This window comes from Protopterus annectens, chromosome 8.part0 (genome assembly GCF_019279795.1).
Source record: "Protopterus annectens isolate FY-2018-M chromosome 8.part0, PAN1.0, whole genome shotgun sequence".
NCBI lineage: Eukaryota > Metazoa > Chordata > Ceratodontiformes > Protopteridae > Protopterus > Protopterus annectens.
In genome coordinates this window covers 1,809,664,294-1,809,689,839 of record NC_056741.1, presented here as the reverse complement: position 1 = coordinate 1,809,689,839, position 25,546 = coordinate 1,809,664,294, and the positions used below count along the sequence as shown (strand labels likewise).

Below are 25,546 nucleotides of genomic sequence, written 5' to 3'. Positions count from 1 at the left end.
CCATACTTAAGGGGAATACAGAGGGAGTCTGACAACTACACACTAAGTACAATGTTTTTGCTGCATAAGCTAATGAAAAAACTGCACAAAGAATAGCTAATTGGTTTCCTGAGGGTCACGGAATAAATGACTCTTAGCTGTACAGCCTTACAGTGAGAAATTATTAGCAATCAATTCTGACTCACTTAACGTTGCTTTCCCCAGTTTAATTCTTCCAAGTCTTTTGGGTTTATAAAACCATGACAACAATGGATCACACTCCTAAGTCAGAATATGATTAGAGTTCATAACATTAGTATTGTTTTAGTATTTGATGTTAGCCAAGAGTATTCTTCTCAGCACCTGCAATGTGCCCAGAATTGTCCCCTCCTGTAATTCGTACGGGGTTACATGTACTGGTAGAATACTGAAGTATGAATGTAAATTATTTTTATTAGACCCATTGTTCCTACTACTAATGGAACCGTATGAGTGTCTTTCTTCGACATTACTCTTGTTTCTGCTTTTAAATTCTGGTATTTTATGATTTGGTGTCTCTTTGCAAGAAAGACACTAATCACTAGGTATAGCAATTTCAATCAATGCAACTTTTGGCTTTTTTTCATAGGTAACTATAGTTGGTTTTCTCACAACCATTTTTCAAAATGTTGGTAATGGGTGATCCCATGTGATATACACTTTATCATTCTGTATAATGCTTTGTGATTGATATTTACAATGTTTCTCAGCACCATTCTGTACGATCTCTTTACTGCCCAAGATGGGCAGGAGATTCAAGGTAGTTAGGATGAGGGTCAAAAGGTTGGATGAACTCACTTTACAAGTAAGTTCAGAGAATGGTGATGGGAGAATGTTGTAACTAATAACACTTGCATGTGGCTGACAATTCCTTAAGGTCTATCCTTGAGCTGGGACTGTCTGGCATTACTGCATGATATATTATATACAACTCTTCATAATGAAGGAAGATGGGGGTGAAAGCTGGCACTGTAAACAGACTAGCAATTTGCACAGAGGACTAATGCTCTGAGTGGTTAAGGATTTGCTACTGCCTACTTTCAGACTGTAAGCAAGTCACTTAACAAGACAATGCACATGGGTCATCCCTGAAAAAAAAAAGTTCACTTGTATCCAATGAGCTTATCTGATTAACAAATAAATAAAAAAGAAAGAAAAAAACATAGATAGACTAAACACATGCACAGAAAATGTATATCTGGGATATTGTTCTAAATACAGGACCATACGTTTCAGTAAATAAAACCCAGAATTGATGGACATGCTCCACCTAAAAGAAAACAAATTCCCGAGAGTCATACGCTCTAGGGATCTAAACAGGACTTGATGGAGGGATAGATTCCTGTCCTAGAGACTCCCCATGCTTTGGAACAGGATTCCAATCTACATTAAGGCAGTGCCCCTCACTAACACTCTTCAAGAGAAACCTTGACGAGTGGATGGGAAACAGAAAATTTACCCTGGGGATCACTGCAGTGGCTCTGCTGGACAGAGGCATGGGAACTAATGACTCTGCTGGACAGAGGCACGGGGAATTAATCTAAGGGGGCGGCGAAAGTCAATACATTCTGGCTAGGCTTACAGATGCCCTTGGGCAGACAGCCTAGTACTTAACTATGAACCTATAAATTTCAGTAAGATCAGTCCCACTTAGAGTATCATGCTCCTTAGAATAACATTAAGCAGGCAAAGGACCTACTCATTAACTCATTCAAGCCTATAGTGCCTTTTTTTGCATTTGTCCAGTTAAAACCCATAGCCCCTTATGGCATCCAGACCTTCTTTGGGTTTGGCTTCTTTAACTAAGTGACTCATCAGCTAATAATACGCAATATTAAAAAGGGAAAGGAATAATTAAAAAAAATAGCACTAAGGTTGTTAATGCAGTATGTCCCACAGTAGATAAATTCATCACTTTTTGCCAGTTATTTGTATTTCCATATTTATGTTCGTATTTTCATAAGTGAGAGACATACATGTTTTTCAGGGATATAGTGTGAAATGCTAGGATGGGAGACAGGAAAATCATAATATAATGGAGATACTGCAAATTTTTGTTAGTAATTATGTACTTAATACTTAAATAAAATGAATTACAAACAATTGCATGGCATCAGGTGAAACCTTAGACATTGCCAAAGAAAACTGCCAATAGTATTTACACTTTCAGTTACACATCTTGAGAGATACTCAGTGTTATTTATTTTGTTAATTATACAGTTAAGCATATGTTTTCATATTTCTGTAAACATCTTAACAAATGTGCATCTAGAAAGTAATTTCCTACTGTCATGTCAAAGCTTATGTCTGGTTAGCAAAAGTGTTCTAACAATATATGTCTAGGTTGTATAGTTTACAAGCTATGACAATTTGTTTATGAATCTTTAGCAAAAATATAACTATGGGTTTGTGTGCATTATCAAATACAGTATTTATGGAAAGACTACGAATGCACTGACTGTTACTTCTATAAAGGATGCTTCTTGCTGATGACACTGCTTATATTTGTTTATCTTATACTTGTAAGTTGATTTTTCAGAAAATGCTCTGGAATACAAGGATGTGTTTAGGTTACTAGAGGTGTAACATTCCACACCGCATAGGTACTAATGAATTGGTACTAGAGATGTTTTGTTAGGACAGTCAGTATGCTTTGGATGTATAATCATGGATACGTGGTGACGGCTATCTGTTGTTGGACAAGGTTGTTATCAGCTAGTTGTTACAAAAGACAGTTATCTAGCAAATAAAAAAAAAGAAAAAAAAAGAGAGAGAACACTGAAGGTCTATCAGAGTAATTGTAAGGACAAACAGACTGCAATGCAAAATAGAGTGCTTTGGCAAGTGCACTCTGTATGAAAAAAGAATGCAATCAAGACCCACACAGTCACCTGGGAAGGGGTGGATTCAGTATAAGAAAATGTAGAGAAGATGTCTGCATATATTTTTACTTGATGGTGACCTGCACAGAAAATTAGGGAAAAGAAATTCACAGACAAGGTAGACAGTTAAGCCAAATGAAAACTGTCATACAAATATCAGTGTGAGTCAATCAGTCAGAATGCAGTAAAGTGTTAAACTACACAAACTTACAGTTTTGCAGATTTTTAAATATATGGCACACTTTTGCAATATATATATATATATATATATATATATATATATATATATATATATATATATATATATAAAAAAGTAGCCTGGGGACTAACTTCACTGCTGCATCTGTAGCTCAAATAAATATGAGAGGATGATCACAGCACATTTTACTTTTATCTCTCAATCAATAATAAACTGAAATGGGTAGCTGAGTGTTGCTTTTGAGGTTAGTTTTGGTTATTACAGCTTTAAAAAAAACAAACTTTGGCTTATCCAATTGCTCATAAGCCTTTATGTTCTTGTCTTCAAGCAAGCCTTTGGCAACATGATTTTCAGCTTGGTTATAATATGTGCGAAACTCAAGTTGCTGGTAACAGTCTCTGAGCAGAAAAGCATATGCTAAAATTCCAGGCAATAACAATCTTCTTTTCTTATTTAGTATAAATTCTATATAAAATGGACGCATTCTTAATTTAAGAACATAACATACTGTGCAAGAATGCAGGAGTTGGTTGTTCTTTGCTTAGCTGCATTCTACATTGGCAAAGATGTTTATTTATAGCTGGCAAACCATCCCTGGGTATTTTGATTGCTACATGCACAGTTGGTTGCAGCATATTTAGTAATATGACTCTTTTTTTCTTGATTTTAATGTCAGCAGTCATTGAATATGGACCACAGGGTAAAAACATGATCATATCCATCACACAGTAATTTATCTACCAGAATGGTTGAAATAAAGCAATATGACTTTTTAACCTGCAGAAACGTTTAACAGGATTATGAAAGATAGAGAAAGATGATGCTGTCAAATTAATCATATAGAGGAAAAATCTCATAAATCTCTTCCTAATCCAACTTCACATCCCTGGAAAACCACACAAAGTGGGGATTGTTAGAGGTGGCAGTCTATTTTTTATTTGAAATTTTTTACCATGACAGTATGACTAGGCAGAAACCCCTTTTCATTGAAATCACAGGAGGAAAAACTTCAAAGAGTACATTAACCATCCTTAATATAATAACTTGATCCAGTTAGATGCTGCATAACAATTTACTGTAGAAAAAACAGACATCATATAAAAAATGCTGAGCTCAGTATATCATGCAAAAGCTGAAGTCCAAGAAGTCTGTTTCATAAGACCTTCAGTCAGAAGATGTGAGCAATTAAAAAAATAAATATCCCTTAACAATACATCTTCTTTTACCAGACTGTATGTCCTACAAAAATATTCCTACTAGGGCCGGCCTTAAGTAGTCTGGCTCCCTAAGTAGAAAGGTTCCATGGTCACGACCCCATGCTGCCTAAGCCTAAGCCTTCTGGGCCTAGTCACACTCCAGATCACTTCTTTTTCACCCTTTTTTCCTCAAGTCTCTCAAACAAACACTTGTCATGATGATCTTTAGGGGAATCTGCCTCCCACAATGATATTTCCCATTCCTGGATGACATGAACTATCAAAATACACTATAAAAGAAAATAAAAAGAACCCAATGGGGGTACTTATCTGCAAAAGGCTTGGTATAATCAGCACAGCAAAGGACATTCAAACCTATATACAACCATAGCATTCATACTGGCAGTAAAGAAGTTCTGAGTTTAGTGCATCCATACTACACCTTTTTGCCCTACACTGACACAGGGAGCATATATTTGAAATACGACACTGATAAGAATGAAAGACTTTGGTTTACTGGCCGGACATATGGCTATCCTTGGCAGGAGACCCCTATAGGTTATGAATACTGCAACAGGCATATCGAAAGACATCAGAGGTTATGTACAAACCATAAAAGTATTGCATCCTTTTCACCCCTAGTTTGTCTAGTTTGACCAATCTGTCAACTGTCTTCCAAGTACTCCAAACTTTAAGATCCTTCAGTGCTCCCACAATTCACCAGTCCCCTGCCCCACCTCAGATTGATTAAGTTTGCTGCTATTTTAGAAGAGGAAAATATGGTTAGGGGATACTAGAATGAATCTTAAGGAAGAGGAGATCCATCTGGTTATGAATACTGACAATTTAAAAGGGAGGGTTAGAAAAAAAGACTAACTATGAAAATGATCCAACATCATGGTAAGTATATAACTTCTGTATTCTATTTCATCAGTCTACTTTGAGTAATGGGACAGAATCCCAAGCTACCTAGTTTCCCATGTACAATCATGACAGGATTCCATTGGCAATGGCAGCTCCAAAGCGGATCTAGATCTCGACACAATGTCCAACTTGTGACATTGGAAAATGTATGTAATGCAAAACAAGTTGCTGGAGCACATGAATGTTTTTTGAAGAAGGCTCAAACTCCTGAAATTGGCCTTGTTGAATGAGTCTTTTGGCTTGTTTTACAAGTTGTAAGCAAAGGTTATATATACTGAAAGCTATCTGGACAGTGCTATTTTAGATACCTTGCATCACAGTCTAGAGAGAGCAAAGGAAATAAGCTGTGAATCCTTTCCAATAGATTTTGTACAATGAATGTAGAATCATAATGGTCTATGGGCATCCAAAGTACGAAGTACAATTGTGTAAAATCTTACCAGAGCAGTAGTTGTCCTTCTCTTCACTGTTGCAGTATTCTTTACTAAAGGCATTCCTGCTATGGGTAGCCCAACGTCTGGCCAGTATACTAAAGTCTTAGGATTTTATAGATGTCATACATCATGTGTATCCTCGTCATTCATAGGGCATAAACGTGATGTACATACCTCAGAACAGAATAGCCCAGGAGGGACAACTGTCCTAGGAAGAAGGAGGAGGAACATGTGCATCCAGAAGGAGAAAAAGGAAAAGAGTAGAGCAGAAGGGGGAGGAGGGAGGGAGTGAATACTGCAACAGTGAAGAGAAAGACATCTACTGTTATGGTAGGATTTTATATAACTGTACTACTGTCCTAGGAAGAAGGAGGAACATGTGCATCCAGAAGGAGAAAAAGGAAAAGAGTAGAGCAGAAGGGGGAGGAGGGAGGGAGTGAATACTGCAACAGTGAAGAGAAAGACATCTACTGTTATGGTAGGATTTTACATAACTGTACTATGTCCTTCCATACCACTGTTGCAGTATTCTTTATGAATGGAAGAGTACAAAAGCTCAAGGGGAAACGTGGATGGAGGAAAGCCCAGAGGAGCACTCAAGAAACCAATGCAGGATAGTTCTGGCAATGCCAGCTCTTGTTCTGGAAACAACATCCAATTTGTAATGCTTAGTAAAGGTATTGACAGAGGTCCAAGTAGCAACCTCAGGGATGGAACTGGTATCCAATCCCTTCAAATAAAGCACCAGAGGAATCCATAGCCCTGGTAGAATGAGCCTTTACAGAGGCAGAAAGGCTCTTCCTATGAAAGTTGTAACAAAAAGAAATGGACTTAGAGATTCATGAATAAACAGTTTGCTTAGAAATAACCAAATCTAGAGATCCAGGATGAAAGGATACAAAAAGCTGTTCAGACTTGCGAATGGCCTTAGTCTTATTTAAATAATGTCTGAGCTGCCTATGAAAATCATGGATGTGAAGAACTTTCTCACTAGCAAATTGCAGATTAGGAAAAAAGTACGGCAAATTAATATACTGATTATGGACAATTCATAGGTTCATAGGTGTGTACTAGGCTAATGGCCCTGGGGCCTTTACAAGCCTAGCCCATAGAAGTGCCATGGCATTGTGCCACCCATCATTAGTTCCCAGTGCTGCTATCAAGTACAGCCACCGGAGTGATCCCCGGGGTGAACTTTCTATTTCCCATCCACTCATCAAGATTTCTCTTGAAGAGGGCTAGTGAGGTGCTCTATTTGACATGTATGGGAAGTCTATTCCAGAGTACGGGCTGTCTCTTGGTTATGAACCTGTCCCTCCAGCATGTTCTGTTGATTGTGGTAATAAGGTTGAGGTCTCTGAAGCATATGTACAGAGGGATTGGGATTTCTTTAGATGTAGCATTTCTAACAGAGCTGGGTCAGGCATGGCTTTGTAAGTCAAGCAGAGATCACCTCTTAGCAGACGATATGAGACAGAGAACAGCTGGAGTTTTTTTTTAGTCTGTCCATGTAGGACATGTGTTTAAGGCCTAGGATCCTCTTTGTGAGGTACTTTTGTGGCCTTTCCAGCTGTTGCAGGTGTCTAGTGAGGTACATGCCAAATGGGGCATTATACTCTATGATTGGTCTAATGAGGTAAGAGTAGAGAGAAATGATGACATCTTTCTTCCTGGATGGAAAACCCTTGGTAATGAGATGTGCCACATAGAAGGACCTTCTGACTACAGTGGCAATGTGGTGGTCGAAGGAGAGGTTGCTGTCAACCTGTGTCCCCATATCTCTTATAATGCCTTCAGTGTTCAGTGGGCTCCCATCGATGTGGTAATTAGTGGGAACTGAGTTTTTCCCAAAGGGGATGATGACACATTTTTTGGCATTAAGCTTAAGGCCATGGTTTTGACACCAGTCACTGGTCTCAGGTGTCTGCATCACTTGGGGAGTTAATAATGGCACCCAGCTTGCAGTTGTCTGCAAATATGGTCAGCCAGAGTCCCTCCATGTTGGCCTGGACTTCTGATAAGTAGATGCCAAACAGGAAAGGACCCAGGATCAATCCCTGTGGGACTCCACTTGTGAATGGTCAGCAGACTTAATCAGTCTGAAGAAGCGATAGTCTTATCGCAAAAACGCTCACTTTTTATTACTTTCGATTTTGTTTAATAAACAGAAGTTTTTGCCCAGATGTGTTGGTTCGGTACTTGTTTTTTACTTCAAGTTTACACAGTTTTCTTGTACTGCAACTTTCACCTGTTCCTATGTATTTTTTCTTTTTGTGGTATCTGATATAACAAATGGGCAATCCTCTTGGCTTTCACTAACCTCAACAGAGATATCCAGGGGAGACAAGACAGCAACTTAATCAGACCTGACTCTTTTGACATTTTTCTTGGCAGGTGGCTGACCTTCATTTGGGATGGGAAGATTCCACCAACAGCATCCTGTGCCAACAATTTAAGACATTGGTTCTCCAAGTGAATGAACAAGGAGGAGTAGACATGACTATGTAGGGTCTTGGGGGCAAATACTTGGCAGATAGAACACTTTGTATGGTCATGAGAAGCACCCAAACAGAAAAGACTGCTTGTGATGATCCTTATGAGGAATCTACCTCCCACAGTGACATTTTCCCTTTTTGGGTGACATGTAAACTCACAAAACTAAAAAAAGAAAGAAAAGATAAGAAGAAACCCAACAGGACACTTATCTGAAACATGGCTTGGTAACCATCACAGAAGAAGAGCATTCAGACTGATGATCAATGATGGTGTTCAGACTGGCGGCAAAGAAGTTCTGAGGTATTTATGTCAACTTTATGCCCTACGCCTTGAGCGGGGAGCATATATGTGATGCATGACATCTATAAAATCCTAAGACTTTGGTATACTGACTGGACATTTGGCTATCCATGGCAGAAAATCCCTTTGGTAAAGAATACTGTGACAGTGATATGAAAGAAATATAAGTTTTCACTGTTAGAATAGTTTGGAAAGAAGAAAGTGCATATTTTTCCAAAATTATTCTTACTGAGTTGATCACAACTGTGAATAAGATTTCCATGACGGGAATTTCATTTTGAAGGAGGATGCTGATTCAAATGATGGATGAGTTCATATTTCTAATAAGAAGTTAAGGTTTCATCGAGGCATTGGGTCTTTGATGGAAGGACAATGAAGGAAAGTTCCCTTCAGGAAAACTTTACACAGCTTTCATGCTGTGACGGAGGAAGGATGGAAATCTTGTGTGAAAGCTGGAGATAGGTGCAAAGTTTACTTCAATTCTAGAGTAACTCAGATCAGCAACAAACAATTATGACAAGAAATAAAAAAATTGAGGGAATGGGGGTCAGAGAAGGTGTCATTTGATCTAAAACTCATTTCATCTAAACCCATTTGATCGAAAAGTTATTTCATCTAAAGTTCCTTTCATATAAGCTCATTTCAGAGAAAAGTGTAGAAGTCTACAGAAAATATCTGATGGTGTTATACTTTTATTATAGGAATTATTATGGAAGTGAATCCAGCAGAGTAAGTGTGGACTGCAATGGTCAGCATCATGTTGTACCCCCACATTTGTATATGATTGTGCTTTAGCTCCAACAATAATTCACTGTGTGTGGTGTTTTTATTTTTCTCTGAGGCTGTGCAATCAAGGAAGTACTATATGTAAGTAAGGGGGTGGAGGGAGTGGAGCAGGGCTTGACCACTTGTAAAAACATTTTATGGTACATGTGGTATGAAGAAAGTTTTCAATGAAATGAGTTTTCAATCAAATAGGTTTAGATGAAATGAGCTTTAGATCAAATGATACAAACCTCAGATGGGGGGGGGGGGGGGTTCCTAGTCTTTTGTTAGCGATCCAAATGGAGAAATGTTTCCACCTGTTTTTGTAGATCTTGTGAGTAGATTCTGTCTTAGAAGCTGACGTAATCTGGACTACTCTTTGAGAAAGGGCAGGCTCAGAGGTTGTTACTGGAATTGGAGAAACCATGGGGGGCAGCATAAGGGAGTGAATGTCCAGGTGAAGCTTGCTGGATAGGTGGAATAAAAGATCCAGCTGCAAACAGAGAGGCTATGGCTGATTCTTTAGATGATGCTGCAGTGAAGGAAAATATATATGCTTGGGCCAGAATGGTGCAATGCGTATAACAGTAAACTTGCATAGAAAGGGTTTCTGGAGAAACTTTGAGAACAGGGGAAAAGGAGGAAACACACAGAGAAGTCTGGGAGGCCACTGACATAATAGAATGTCCTCTGGTGACTGACCCTGTGAAAGGATGAGGGCAAAGTATTTTCTGCATTTGGTGTTGGACAGTGAAGCAAAAAGATCACAGCAAGACTTGATCTATCAGCAGCAGATCTGATGCACTACTGTAGGGCTGAAGAACCACTTCTAAGGCACTAGAGTGGATCTGTTGAGTCTGTCCACATGGTAGTTAACTCTTCCCGGAATGTGCATTGCTGTCAGAAATCACTATGAAGATATTGCCCATTGCCACACACCCACATCATCTCTGCATAGGGGATATGATCTTGCTCACCCTGCTTACTACTGTTTCAGACTATTGACATGTTTCACAAGTGATTGGCAATCATGTGCAGTGGAAGGCAGTCCTGAAGGACCAGTAATGAAAGATTGTTGATGTGAAGGTTGGTCTTGCACTCAGATGAAGTTCCTTGGACCATTGTCGCCTCAGAATTTCTCCCCATCCCCCAGAGGAGATGCCTGTGGTAATAGTGGTTGTTGGTGAAGAAAAAAACAAATAGTCTCCCTAGAGGAACTGTAGGCGACCCTAGCTGTGAGTTTAGATGTTGTCTACAAAATGACAACAGATGAATAGGAGTGCTCATAATGTTTGGCAGTAGAGACCAGTGTACATTGAGAGTCCATTGCAATTCACTGTACACCATGAGTTCATTGTAATTCCCTCAAGTAATGCTATAAATCTGAGTACATTTAATACTAGTGCAGCTGGTTGAAAATGATGATCTAGCAGGGTAGATATGGTTGTTTGTAACAATAGGAATCTTTCATCTGGTAACTTTACTATACAAGATATTGTGTCCAGGTGGCAACTACTGAAAGCCAATGTATGAGATGGTTAAAGCTGAGACTTTTCCATGTTCACAGAGATACCAAAGGAAATGCATAGTGGAAGGTATCTAGAAGGAACTCTTGTAGCCAGGTGCCAGTCATCTAGATATGAAAATGCATATATTCACTTGAGTTGAGATGATCTGCAATTAACACCACCTACTTGGTAAATACACAAGGAGCTGCAGTGATTCTGAAGCAGATTTTAAAACTGGTAGTGAAGTGTAAATACCTCCTTGGCTCTCAGGTGATGAAATGGAGATGTGTCCTGAAGTTGTGTTGATCATATCCAGCTGTTTACTTGCAGACAGGGTAAAATGCCTTGCACCATTACCATCCTGATCTGGGTCTTTTTTACATACTGATTTACAATGCTTAGATCTAAGACTTGCCTGAGGTCATTTGTTTTCATTTTGGAACTAAAAAGTAATTGAATAGACCACAGACACTCTCTTGTCTGCTGGGACATCTTAGATGGCTCTTTTTTCCAAGAGTGTAGTAATCCCCTTTGCTGGTGGCATGGAATATCTGGAAGGGGCAGAACTGCTACTTTGGGACTGAAGAAAAGGGAATGATATAGTCTCTGGATACTACTCTCCTCACCAATTATTCTTGCATTATGGCCATACATATATATGAGTGAGGAGATAATTTGCCCCCAAATGTCTCCACTAAGGAACAGTCACACAACCCTTCAAGAATGCTGATGTTGCTTTCTGAAGAAGGAACCTCTGAATCCCTAGTACAGCAGACCACTCCTGCTCCTAGCTCCTAAAGTGAAGTCATTTGAAGGTGCCTCCTCTGCCATGGCCAACCCTTTCAGAAGAGTAATCAAAGGATGGATGCTGAGATTTTCTAAACCAGAGTGAATTGAAACCCTTCTAATTCCTATTATAGGATCAATGAGGAGTCTGACATCACAGTCCTAAGGCAGACAGCATCTTACCTTCCTGCTTACTCTTCTGAAGCTCCTCCTTGACTTCTGATTCAAACAGGGAGGCTCTATCATAGGAGGCATTGATGAAGAACTCCTTAAGGTTGTCTACAAACTTCATAGGCAAAGCTAGGCATGATGTCATGGTTATGTCTGCTCTTGCTGCTCCACCAGCTGCAGAGTGAAACAGTCTCATGGAGAGGTTATAAATAGTCAGTTTTGTGGCCACAAGAGATTAATTTTGTTTATTGGACTTTATTTATCATTTATTTACTTATTTATTTAACATTTGTTGACTGGGAATGTCCGACTAGGACAGAGCCTATTTTCAGTGGAGGCCCAGGGAGAAATGCTCCAGATGCATGTCTTTGAAATGTGGGAGGAAACTGGAGTACCTGGTGGAAATGCACGTAAATGCAGGGAGGACATGCACACTCCACACAGAAGGCACCCCAGCCGAGAATCGAACAGGAGAACCTCTTGCTGTGAGGTGACAATGCTAACTGCTGCACCACTGTGCCACAGTGGATTTGGGAGTGATCACCTTCTACAGATTGTCCAATGCTTGCTCATATATGTCTCTTTGAGTTATATAAATGAACTCCCTCACAGCAGCTATGCCTGTGGTGTAAGCTTGTTTCCTCATTCTGTTCTTCAACCAAAACTCTTTGTTGGGAGGATGGACAAGCAGTACTCTCATTGAACATCTCTCTCTCTCTCAGTGGCTGCTACTATAATAATGGAGTCCACTAGAGGGCTTCTGCTCCAATACTGCCTGTTCTTAGGGGGATGGAGAACTCTGTCAGGTATTCTTGGTATAGCTTCAGTAACTCTGACCTCCTACCAAACCCTACAATGTTCATCATGTAGTCAGTGGGCAGTCCCTCCTCATCAAGGATCACCTCTGTTACATCAATTCAAGTATCTCACCAAACTGGTTGTCTTCTGGATAGGACTATGGGGAATCCTCCTTCTCATCCAAGTTAGTGTCTGGTGTAAGAGGCTCTGTTAGGAAGTTGATATGCCTTTTTTTACATGTACATTTTCAGGGTGGATCTGGTAGGGTGTCATTTGAATCCCCAGAAAACTTGACATGAGCCTCCTCTGGAGGGTGGGTAAAATCTTCCAGTCTGTTCTGCCTCTGGCAGGATGACAGAACTGAGAGACATGCTGAAGAGTGCCAACGGGTGGAGCCGATGCTGAGGAAACATTTGCAGTCTTTCTTGATGGGAGACCATCATTTGCTCAATAATATTGAAAGCCAATCCCATGTCTGAGGATATCAGAGTTCTCCAAGCTGGTGCTGGTTCAGTTCCTACCAAGAAGCTGAGACCTGAAAAACACCAAAGACTCTGACACTGAGAATGTTGCTGGGCAAGTCAGAGCTGAAGGCAGTATCATAGACTCTGTTTTGAGGGTCCAACATAGAGATTCCATCGACTCTGAAGGCCTCAGAGTTTACTGAATTTTAAGAACTATGGTTGTTACCAAGGCATTCAAGCCAACAGCAACCGGTCAGAGACCACTGGTGCCAAAACCTGGACCAGAGAAGGAGATACTAAACCACTCCCATTCACCAAAGAATGGGCAGTGGGATGACACCAATTTCATGCTATTTATTCTTCATTTTAACAGTGAAGGGGTTTGGTGGTGGGTATTTATTTATTTATCATTGGATAATGGGTATTGAATGTGTTTTTGTAATGTGAACTACCTCTTGCATGTCATACGTGTTATTTTCTTTTTTATGTTATTCTCTGATACCTCTGTATCTGTGTTATTTGTGCGGCATTTCTCTCATGAGCTGACATTTATAAGTTTGTTTAGGCTGCACTTATGTGGTCCTAAGTGACAATAAAGTTTATCTGAATCTCCTTGAATCATGACCCTTTCCCAATCCAAATTTGATGCAATGTGAAATGAACAAGTAGGCCTAACAGAAGACACTGAAGGAGGGCAGGAGGTGAGAAATCTGGAGATCTCCTCTCTGACATGTGACTCGTGGGGATGTTCTTTTTGACTTATCTGAAATTACTATGGTCTCCTTATGAGATGGGTCAAACACTGGAAAAATGGCATGTACTGAAGACAGTGCTAAAGGTTGCTGTGGAGGGTCTGTGACAATGTTTTTTAGTGCCGGTGAAGCAAATGAGTCCTCACACTTTCTCTTCCTCCCTCCATCTCTTTTCTTTCTGAACTACTCTGTTCTTGCCACCTTCTTTGTCCTTGTCTTTATCTTTATTTTTATCTTGTTCAGATAAAGGGAAGTAATCCCCCCCCTTTTACAACACCTTTATTAAATTATCACTAACACATTGGCAAACATACATTAATAAAAAAGTAATAAAGAATATTGACATTTTCTATTTACACATTATACATCACATATGTTTTCTATCTTTACAACTGTTATCAGTCCAACATCAAATTAAGCTGCTCATTTCCTGCCTTTCCATAAACCTCACTCTTCCTCCTGAACATCATTCAACACATATTATTCCCACAATTTCCATTTACTTTGATGTAATTTGCTCCTTCCCTTTTCTAAAGATCCCTCTTCCAGTTCTTTTATCTCATGTAGAATATTCAGTACTTCAAATACAGTTGCTTTAGACTTTGTTAGCCATTTTCTAGTGATTGCTTTTATGCCAGACAACAGAATTAAACTTATCAAAGCTTTAAATCTTATCAAATTCAGATCCTGTGCCACAGCTCAAAAGATTAATTTCTTTACTTACAGTCCTCTGCTAACCCAATATTTTTGACAGAGTACTCTGTAGGGAATTTTTAAAACCTGCCAACTTATTACACTCCCAAAACATATGTTCCCAGATATCACTTTTTTTTACCATCATACCTCCTCAGCTAGCTAGCTACCCGAGGAAAAAAAAACTTTGAAGTCTGCTTGGTGAGTAAAAATACCTATGCAAACACTTCCAAGCAAAAATCCTTCGTCTTCTGGGCTTTGTTGCATATTTGGGAGCCATACATATGTTCTCTTGTAATTTACTTTCCCAGTCTCTCTTCCGAAATTGCTTTCCCAGTCTCTCTTCCCAATCTTTTCTAACCTCCTCTGATTCTTATAGAAATTGTGCAATATATTATATGCCCTACTAATTATTCCTTTTTCAATTCAGCTTCTGTTCTATATTCAACTAAAAACTCTACCACAGCAGATCTTTAACTTAGGATTCCTACATCCCTTTCTCTTTGCCTATAATCTGATAGTAATTCTTGGTAGGAAGGCAGTCTCCAGCCTGCAGTTCAAACATCATCTTGGCCTCATCCCACTCTATTACCTTTCCCTCTGTAGCTATTTCCTCCCAATACTTTGATTCCTTTGCCAGTTTTCTCCAATAAATTCCAACCCCCTCTTGTCCACTTTCTTTACTCATACTCACAGTCATCCTGATTGGGAAAATCTCCTTTTTCCATTCTTGTACTTTCTTAGTTCTGAGGAGGTAACTCCTCTGTACTTAATTTATTTCTCAACATTCTGTAAGGACTACCTTTACAAATGTCACAGGCCACTGTGAGATGATCTGGCCCCAGTTGCACCATCTGGAGGTTGTGGGAGCCCTGGAACAGAATTGTGTGGCCTCATCAGCCATAGCTCTTGAAGTCTTTGCTCATCACTCACATATATAAGTGGAAGTATTAATAACAATAATGAAACAACTGCAAATACAGTAGACAACAGCAAACAACCAGCATGTTTGGTTTCTGCAATTATCTCTAGCAATAGAATAAAGTGGCTAAGTATCCTACAAAAATCAGAAAGGAAGGTATGCTAGAAATGAACAGGCCAACAGGAGCAACAAGGTATCCACAGGCTTTGCTAAGCATATATGAGATGAGGAAAATTTTTAGTAAGCTAACTTATTTTTGACTGAGTAAGTATCAAGGGGATAAACTTACAAAGATTTAATAAAACAAGGTTAGGGAGCTAGCTAAATTTGAAAAAAACATTTCTGGGAAGCCAAATTGGGATCTGTACTTGCTGAGCACAAATGAGATCTGACGCGGCGAAAAACAGATTCATTGTGAGAGTAATGAAGGATCTCAAGATCTGGATTGCTTGGAAGAGAGTTGTAGGATCAGATCCATGAAGCAGCCTATTTCCCACCAGTCGATGCAGATGGAATGGATATAATAGGATCCATGCTTCATTTTGTCTTAGAAAAATTTGCAAATCAAATGGTGCCCAAAGGTGCTGTTTAACTAAAAAAATGAACAAATAATGACATAAGCACATAAACAAAGGGTTGTCTTCCAGAAGGGGTGCATAAGGCAACCTATCATGAGCACATGATGTAGAATATTTACAAATGACCAGTCCTGACTGCATGAGAATGAACAAATGGCAAACAAAATCACTACAGTCACACAAACATAAAGCCTGCAATAGCCAAACATCAGGCCACTTACCACAACTGTCTTTCCAGACATGATATTTCCACTGCTGGATAGGCATCTGAATGTAGGTTGCTGTCCAAGATTTACAGGATCATTGCAAATCCATTTGAAAGAATAGATGGAACTTGTTGGATTGATAATGTTGAAGGACCTGTAAACAGGAAAAATACTGAAATAATTATATTACATTAGGAATACATGGAACTTCTGCAATGCTGAAAGGTCTATAAACAGGAAAAATACAGAACAGGATACAATAAGCCCCTTCTAGTCTGCCCCTAAATTAATTGACTATTCTTTCTCTCCTCCACTGCTACCTTACCCCTCAACTGTATTTACTCTGTCTCATGACTTTTTGAATATCTTCCTGAGCTTCCTCTCCAACAGCCATTATGGTACTCTACTACCAAGTGAGGAAGTGCTTTCTCAGATCTAGAGAGAAGTTGGTCCCTATAGTCAGTTCCTATGCCCTCTTCTCCCATCTGTTCTTCTTTCACAGCTCAATCCCTTCCGATCTTCCTGACATGGCCTTGGGCACCCATAATACAACTCTACCGTATCTTCTGATTTTGTGTAAGATCTTTATCTCATGTAGTCTGTATTCATATTTTTTCCTCTCTATCCTGGTCATCTCATGGCTTTCCTTAGGACTTCTTCCAGTAGACTGATATCTCTCTCCTTTTTTAACATGTTTATTGAATTATCACTTAAAACATATGCAAACATACATTTATAGAAAAGAAAACAAACCATGTTAACATGTTCACATTTATATAATCATCATTAATCCAACATTACATAAATTGATCAATTCCTGTGTTCCCTTAAACCTTCTCAAAAACATTATTCTGTATGTATTGTTCCCACAATTTCCCATTTTTTCTATGTAATTTTCTCATACCCTTTTCTAAAGATTCCACATATAGTTATGTTATCTTTGTCACAATATTCACCACTTCAAATACAGTTGGTTTAGATTTTGATTTCCATTTACTAGTAATTTCTTTTTTGGCAGCCACTGGAATGAAACATAATAAGGCTTTATTATGTCTAGACAATTCAGATCCTGTATCCCAGCTCAAAAAACATTTCCTTAGGTACACCCATTGACTCACCAAATATTTCTGACAGAGTACTCTTTAGGGGAATTTTTTTAAAGTCTGCCAGTTCATTATTCTAAATAAATATAAGTTTTCAGTTACCTCTTTCTTCCTCATCACACCTCCAACATTTGCCATCAATATAAGGAAAAATTCTTTGTACTCTGCTTGAGATATAAAAATAACTATGCAAAGACTTCCAAGCAAAAATCCTAAATCTTCCAGACTTTGTTGCATATTTGGGAGCCATATATATGTCCTGCCATTGTCTCCTTCTGAATTATCTGATTTCTCTTCCCAATCTTTTCTAAACTTTTCTGATCAATTCCTGTAGTTACTGTGCAATATTTTATATGCCCTACTAATTATCCTTTTTTAACAGTAGCTTATGTTCTAGGTTCAACTAAAAACTCTACTAGAGCAGGGCTTTCACTAAGGATTCCCCTATCCCTATTTTTTTGCATATATTGTAATATCAATCCCTGTCAGGGAAGGCAGTCTCTACCCTGCAGACTAAATGTCTTCTTGGCCTCTTCCCACTATATTACCTTTCTCTCTCTAATTATTTGCTCCTATTACCTTAGTTCCTTTGCCAGTTTTCGCCAGTCAATTCTAGCCCCCTCTTGCCTATTTTCTGTACCCCTAACTGCAGTCATCCCTATCAACAGAATCTCCTTTCTCCATTCTCATGTTGGTTTAGTTCTAAGAATAGTTTCTGCTACTTTATAAATATAATATCCTGCATGGCTGTTGTTATTCTGTTTAGAGATCTGCACCCCAAATCCCACTCTCTCCTTATTCTGCTTGTGATATGTATAGAAGCCTTAACTGTGTAGTTCTAAAATATCCCTTTAAATCAAATAATCCTAATCCAACTAGTTCTATTGGAAGAATCAACCTATCTCACTTGACCCCTGCCTCTTCCCCTCTTCCCCTCCCAGATAAAATATTTCAACTCTTTATTACTTACTGTCCACAATTTCTCCTCTGCTTAATAAAAATATGCCTGACCACATATAAAACTAAACAGGCTAAAACATTTTCACTGCTTGTATCTTGAATTTTGGAACCCTTTATTTTCTTTGTTGATGGCTCTAAATATAACACAAATAAGGAAGAAAGAGAGCACACCTGCCAGGTTCCTCTGTTCAAATACAACTTATCAGAGAGGACCCCTCTCACTTTAATTTTCACCTCCAATTCCTCATATAGCCTCCTAGATAACCTTATTATTGTATCATGGAATGCAAATGCTTTCATTACTCTACTTATAAAATCCCAGTATGCTCTGTCAAATGCATCAAGACCCACCATCAACAGAATTATTTTCTTATTTTCTGCTTCCCTCTGGACTATCATTGTACTATTAATGTTGTGAAACATACTTCTTCCCTCCACAAAACCACATGATCCATTTCTATCAATTCTGGGAACACCTTTGCCATTTTTTTTAATTATTATAGACATAAACCCTTTATAATCATAATTTAAAATTTGAATAGGCTTCAGATGATCTGGGTCTTTACTGTTTTTAGGTACTACAGCTACCACAGATATCTTCCAGTATGTTGCTGCTTCTCCTCCTTTCAAAACTCTGTTAAACATAACCTCCCAAATCTTTATCAATTTCTTCCCTACTAGCTTCCAAATTTACAGGAATAACAGCTATTCCTGGGAACTTTCTTGCAAACTGATTATACAGCATTGTTTTTATCTCATCTCCTCCTACCTTAATTGTTAATTGCTGAGCCTCATCTACCTCTAATATTGGCATAGCTAAGTCTTCTATAAATATTTCCATTTGTGCTTTTTCTTGATTTCCACATTTTTCTGCTTTATACACATTTTCATAATATTTCTGAAATATCTCTAATACCTCTACAGAATCTGTGGTTATTTTTCTTGTGTTATGCTCCCAAAGTTTAGCAATGACCCTTTCTACTTTTTGATGCCAAAGTCATGCTAAACATTGTTGTGCTCTGGGATTACGATTAAAAAACAGTTACTTAACAGCATTCTTTCTAAACTCATGTATTTTTTATCCTCTACACCTTTATCTTAGATGTTTCTGGCCCATGATCTAAAATAGTTATTTGATGTGTTTTGAAGATTTCAGTTAAATGCACATGTTCCTGTGAAATATAATTTATGTGTAGTCAAGCCCAGTTATTGTGCCTTGGGGAATAATATGGAAATTCTCTCAGAGTCCCTACTACTAAATTCATGTTTTCAATACCAAATATTTTTATAACTTTCTTCAGAAATCTACCCTCTTTTGTTATATTTTCCCTTCTAGGTTCCCCAGATAAAGCCACACTGTTGCAAATCAAGTTCCAGTCCTCGCCTATATGTAATATTCCCGAATGAAAGTGGATTTTTTTCCCAAAAAAATATTAAGCTCCATAATAGCAGATTTAGATGAAATATAAAAACATGCCAGCATAATCCTTCTCTACTGTCAGTAGCCCCTTACTACCACAAATCTACTGTTACTATCTTTTTTCCTCCTCTATCACTATTGGAGCTCCTCTAGCAATTAGTATCAGTACTTCCCTTTTTTTTGTCCCTGATACTCTGCTGAATATCTCTCCTGAAATAATTTCATTATAAAATTTGCATACTCATTTTCTTTCCAAGTGTATCTCCTGTATCTCCTGTAGCATTGCTATTTGCACTATGCATTTCTTAATATAATTTACTACTCTTTCATTTTTGTCTACACCTGTGAGGCCATTCATATTCCAAAATAATATGTTTAGTGCAGCCATTATGATAAGAAGTTATTATTCTCACCTGTTGTACATGTTAGCTTTTATAACTGTCTATTTCCAGCTTATGTGTTAAATGCTCCCACTAACGTTTGTCAGGTTACTCTATTATACAATTGTTTTTGCCATCTCCATAAAAAACTTTTGAAAAATTTGGGGAAAAATTCTGCCCTTTTGGAGCAACAAATGAGGCCCGGAAAAACGTTCCCATTTAGGAAATTTTTGGGGAAAATTTTAAAAACCCAAAATTCTTGAAGGGTGGGGAATGACCCGGGGAAGGGAGCACCAAGCTGCAGATGGAGGATTAATTTGGGGGGAAATCCTGCATGGTCTAGATTTTGGGGCCAATAAAAGGTCCCCAAATGTGCAAAAAGGGGAACCCAAATTTGACAGGCCAAAACAAGGGTTTGCCCTCGAAGGGTTTTTTTTGGAAACTTTAAATGGGGGAAAGGGAGGAAAAATATAAAAATACCGCCCCGGGGACCCCCTGAGGGGAAAGGGCAAAATCCTTTTTTCCAAACCCAAAAGTGCATGGGCTGGCCCCAAAAAAATTTTTCCCGAAATGATTTTCCACTCGTAGGCAAAGTGTTCTGCCAGTTCGGTATGGCATCCCCATTGAAAGAAAGTGGACTTGATTGAAATTTACCCCCTTTTGTAAACCCGGCCCCCCTTGTTTTTATTCCCAATAGGACATGGCTTCTGAACTGAAGGCCCCTAAAAAGGGGGAAAATTTTGGAACGAAAAAACCCCTCAACTCCAAAATTATTGCTTTTCCCTTTCCCTTCCCTTTTACTGTTTTCCCAAAAACCCCCCCCCCTTAAACCCCGGGGTTCCCTGACGGGGGGGTACCTGGTCTCCCAAGGGTTAAGTTTTAAACCACCAATTGGGGATTTGCTTTTGATCAAAAATTTCTATAGTAAGTTTTAATGCCTTTAAAAATGCCTTTTTAACTCTCTTCATTTTCCCCGGGTTTTGCTGGGAACCCATAACCCCAAAACTTCGAACCTTTTTTGTGGGGATTTTTACTAAAAGGGGAAAGTTGAATTATATTTCTTTTTTTGGAATTTTAGTTTCTAGGACTTTCCCGTAAAATGATATCTTTTTTTTAAAAGTTTTTAAAATTTACTAAACCAATGAAACAAATTTGGGAGAACCCGGGTTACAGTTATTTAAAACCATCTAATCAAAACCCCTAATTTGGGGTCAATTCCCTGTGTTTTAAACCCCTTTTTCAAAAACATAAACTGATGTAGGGTCCCACCAATTTCCCCCCATTTTTTTATTGGTTAATTTTCCATACCCTTTTTAAGAATAAGGGATGTTAACTGCCACAATTTTCCCCTTAAAAGGGTGTTAGATTTTAAAATTTCCCCCCCCCTGTTTTCTTTGGAACTAAAAGAACCTTATAAGCTTTTTTGGCCCCGGGGGGACTTTGGATCTTTTTTCCAGTTTTAAATTTCTTATCCCCTTTGGGGGGACTCATTTTTTTTGGAAGGGGTATAAAAGGGATTTTTAATCGGGAAAAAGTTTTACCCTTTTTTAAAAAGGGTTTTCCGGGCCTTTCTTCCCCACCCTCCAAAAAAGGGGGGGCCCCCTTAGGAAAAATTTCCGGGGTTACCCTCCCCTTGGTTTTACTTCCCCCGGGGGCCCTTCCACCCCCCCCTCCCTTAAATCCCCTTTGTTTGGAAAATTTGGGGGAAACCAATTTTCCCCCATTGCCCTTTTGGGGGTATCGGGAATCCTCCCCAATCTTTCCTCCTTTCCCAACCAATTCCTTTTTGGGCCCAAAAATTGGGGCCCATAAATTTTTTAAAGGGAAGCTTAAGGTTCGGAAAAACAAACCACCGGGAGCAGGGCTCCTAAGGTCCCTACCATTTTGCATAATTGTATACATTCCGGGGTGGGGGGAAGGCGTTTTTCCCCTGAGACATGTTTTCCCCCGGGGGGTTTCCCCCAAACTTTTACTTCCCCTCTTCAAAAATTAAAATTTGCCCCTAAAAAAACCTTATTCTTTGGGCCAGTTTTTTGGGCGGTCAATAAAGCCCTCTCCTTTTCGTCCCCTAACCAGTCATCCCTTTTTAAGGGAATTTTTCCTTTCCATTTTTATTTGGTTTGGGGGTTCCCAGAATTTTCCCCCCTTAAATTAATTCCTTCCATGGGCGGGTACCCGGGGGAAAAAGGGGGGGCACCAAATCCCACCTCTCTCCAAAAATTCCCCCTCTTTTTTGGATTGTTAAAAAAGGCCCCTTAAGGTGATTAACCCTTTATCATTAATCTATCAATTAAGGTTCTTTGGAGAACCCAATTCTCCTTTCCCCGCTTTTCCTCTTCCTCCGAAAAAACACCCCATTAACACGGGTCCCACCTTGCTTTAAAAAAACGGCCTTTTAAAATTTCCCAGGGTTTTTAAAACATTCCTCTGATCGGGCCCCTATTTCTGGTTAAAAATGGAAAATAAACAAAAGGAAAAGGGGAGAACCAACACCGGGCCAGGCCCGGGGTCAACCCAAACATCGGGGCCCTTCCCAAACCAAAAAATCTTGCCCGATACCATATGGATAAAAGGGGAAGGAAAAAGCTTCTACCACTAAATCCGGGTAGCTTTTTGCCCAAAGCAACAGGCCAAAACAGAAATATCCCTTAATCTGCTCCTGGGGAACCAAATAATTGGGACAATTATGTTTGACCAACTCCCCCTCACAAAACCACAAAGGACCATCACAATCGGGGAAACCCCACCTTCCAAATGGGGCTAAACCCCTTAAACCCCCCAAATTTAATGATTAGCTCAAGACTGGGCCTACTTTGGCTCCGACCCTTTTTCAAGATTGGGTCCCTTCTCTCCAAAACCCCCGGGAAAATTTCCCAAAAACCTTACCCAATTTCCCTCCCTATTTTAGCCCCCCCAAAAATACAAATAACAGCCTTTTGGGAACCCTGCAAAACTGGTTTCAGAGTTTTTCCACCTCCCCAAAAAAGTTTATTTTTAGCTTTTAAACAAATGGCTGGGAAAAAGGTCCCCCAAAAATTTTCCAAAAATTTGTGCTTTTTTTATTTCAAAATTTTCTCCCAAAAAAAACATTTTTATAAATCCGAATACCCCAAAAATTAAAATTTTTAAATTTTCTTTTTATGCCCCAAATTTAAGAATGATTAAAAAAAATTTTTGAAAAAGTAAAAATGAAAAAACATTGTTGTGCTCTGGGATTACGATTAAAAAACAGTTACTTAACAGCATTCTTTCTAAACTCATGTATTTTTTATCCTCTACACCTTTATCTTAGATGTTTCTGGCCCATGATCTAAAAATAGTTATTTGATGTGTTTTGAAGATTTCAGTTAAATGCACATGTTCCTGTGAAATATAATTTATGTGTAGTCTAGCCCAGTTATTGTGCCTTGGGGAATAATATGGAAATTCTCTCAGAGTCCCTACTACTAAATTCATGTTTTCAATACCAAATATTTTTATAACTTTCTTCAGAAATCTACCCTCTTTTGTTATATTTTCCCTTCTAGGTTCCCCAGATAAAGCCACACTGTTGCAAATCAAGTTCCAGTCCTCGCCTATATGTAATATTCCCGAATGAAAGTGGATTTTTTTCCAAAAAAATATTAAGCTCCATAATAGCAGATTTAGATGAAATATAAAAACATGCCAGCATAATCCTTCTCCCTTGGCAGCAGCCCCTTACTACCACAAATTTACCATTACTATATTTTCCCTCTTCTATCATCATTGGAGCTGCTGTAGTAATTAGTATAAGTATTTCCCTATTCCTTTGTTCCTGATACTCTGCTGAATATCTCTCCTGAAATAATTTCATTATAAAATTTGCATACTCATTTTCTTTCCAAGTGTATCTCCTGTATCTCCTGTAGCATTGCTATTTGCACTATGCATTTCTTAATATAATTTACTACTCTTTCATTTTTGTCTACACCTGTGAGGCCATTCATATTCCAAAATAATATGTTTAGTGCAGCCATTATGATAAGAAGTTATTATTCTCACCTGTTGTACATGTTAGCTTTTATAACTGTCTATTTCCAGCTTATGTGTTAAATGCTCCCACTAACGTTTGTCAGGTTACTCTATTATACAATTGTTTTTGCCATCTCCATTTGGGGAAAAAATGCACACACCCAGAACTTATTAACTCAAACACACAAAACTAGGTACATCTTAAATAATGAAATCTAACCCTCCTAAGAGGAACAATTGAACAAATCCACAGCTCCTTATACAGACAAAAACCTAACCTAAAATTAAGGTTATCCATGCTAAGACACATGTTACAGGCTATGCCTCTACTTTATTCCCCTCCTAGATGGATGATTTCAGAAATAATTAACTTTTAGCCTCAAGTAAAGTGCACTGGCTATCTTTAAGTGAAACTAAATTATACACTGCCCTTGCACCTTTTAATTTTACATTTCTCTCAGCTAACAATGTCTAGACCCCTTGATTTATTGCCTTCATCTTTAAGTCTGCTTGTTTCCATGGAAATATAAGATGAAAATCTACATCTGCCCTCAGCTCCAGAACTCTCAACTAGCACTGAACATGTATTTGCTTAAAAAAAACTATTTATTACATTGTGGTCTCTCATTTTTTTTAAAATCCACTTGCATTCACAAAAATTGAATTAGATTAAGATAAGGACATCAGATCAGACATTCACCTATGCAGAAGTAAAAGAAAAACCTTTCAATTCTACATATATTATAAACAGTGCACTTTTACACCCCATCCCTCACCCTAAAAGCCCAAGATTGAGACTGATTGATGTAAATGTGCTTTTGTCTAGCCTTTCTTCTCTTTTTACATTGTAATGCCTACCTTTCTTAAAACTAGAAAATTTGATTTAACTGCTGCTGTTTTTTTTATATATTTATTCTAGCTATTTGGCTAGCTTGTTTTTCTCAATATGTCATTGGATAAAGCTGACATGGTTCCAAGGGTATTTTGAACCCCAGTGGCACAAGACAAGTTACTGTTTGCTGAGTTAATAAAAGAAAGGGAAATTAAGGTGGTTGGTCGAGACCCATGGTTAATGGCTGATGAGACTGACTCATTCATGCAGTTTGAACAGTTACAAAGACTGATGACCAGAGGTAAATTTATTCCTTGATGCTAAACTATTGGAGAAATATGTGGAAATGTGCATCACACCAAGAGGTTCAAGGATTGACAAGCTTCTAGCTTGGGAGTTTATGGAGGATGAACAAGACCTGATGGAGGAATGGAAAAATGTTTTGCTGCAATGTACATTAGGCTGGATCCATATTTTGATTAAAAGGAATATGCGGACCAGTGAGAAGTTGCAACATCAGATCACTGAGTTGCAGCGTAAACTTGTAAATGAATTGTCAGAAACCTTGTTTTCTAACAAATGTGTGAGATCAAATCTAAACTTGAAAAAGTGGAGTCAGAAGTTGTCACTCGTAAAAAGAAAAAGTTGGTCTGGGATATCAATGATTTTTGGGACTATTTATTACTGGCAACGTATGCAACATCGGGACTGGTCGAGAACCATTACCAGGAAGTCCAACTCTGTATCTGCCAAAAGAGATTCTTCC

The 25,546-nt window shown here is 38.5% G+C and overlaps 1 protein-coding gene across 1 annotated transcript in view; it reads right to left on the bottom strand.

Annotated features, from left to right (window-relative positions):
- Nucleotides 1-25,546, bottom strand: part of HYDIN (HYDIN axonemal central pair apparatus protein) — a 6,673,197-nt gene that overhangs the window by 904,247 nt on the left and 5,743,404 nt on the right. The window contains exon 70 of the mRNA XM_044079523.1: nt 16,108-16,246. Coding sequence (XP_043935458.1) covers nt 16,108-16,246 — 139 coding nt within the window. The remainder of the gene's footprint in view (nt 1-16,107; nt 16,247-25,546) is intronic.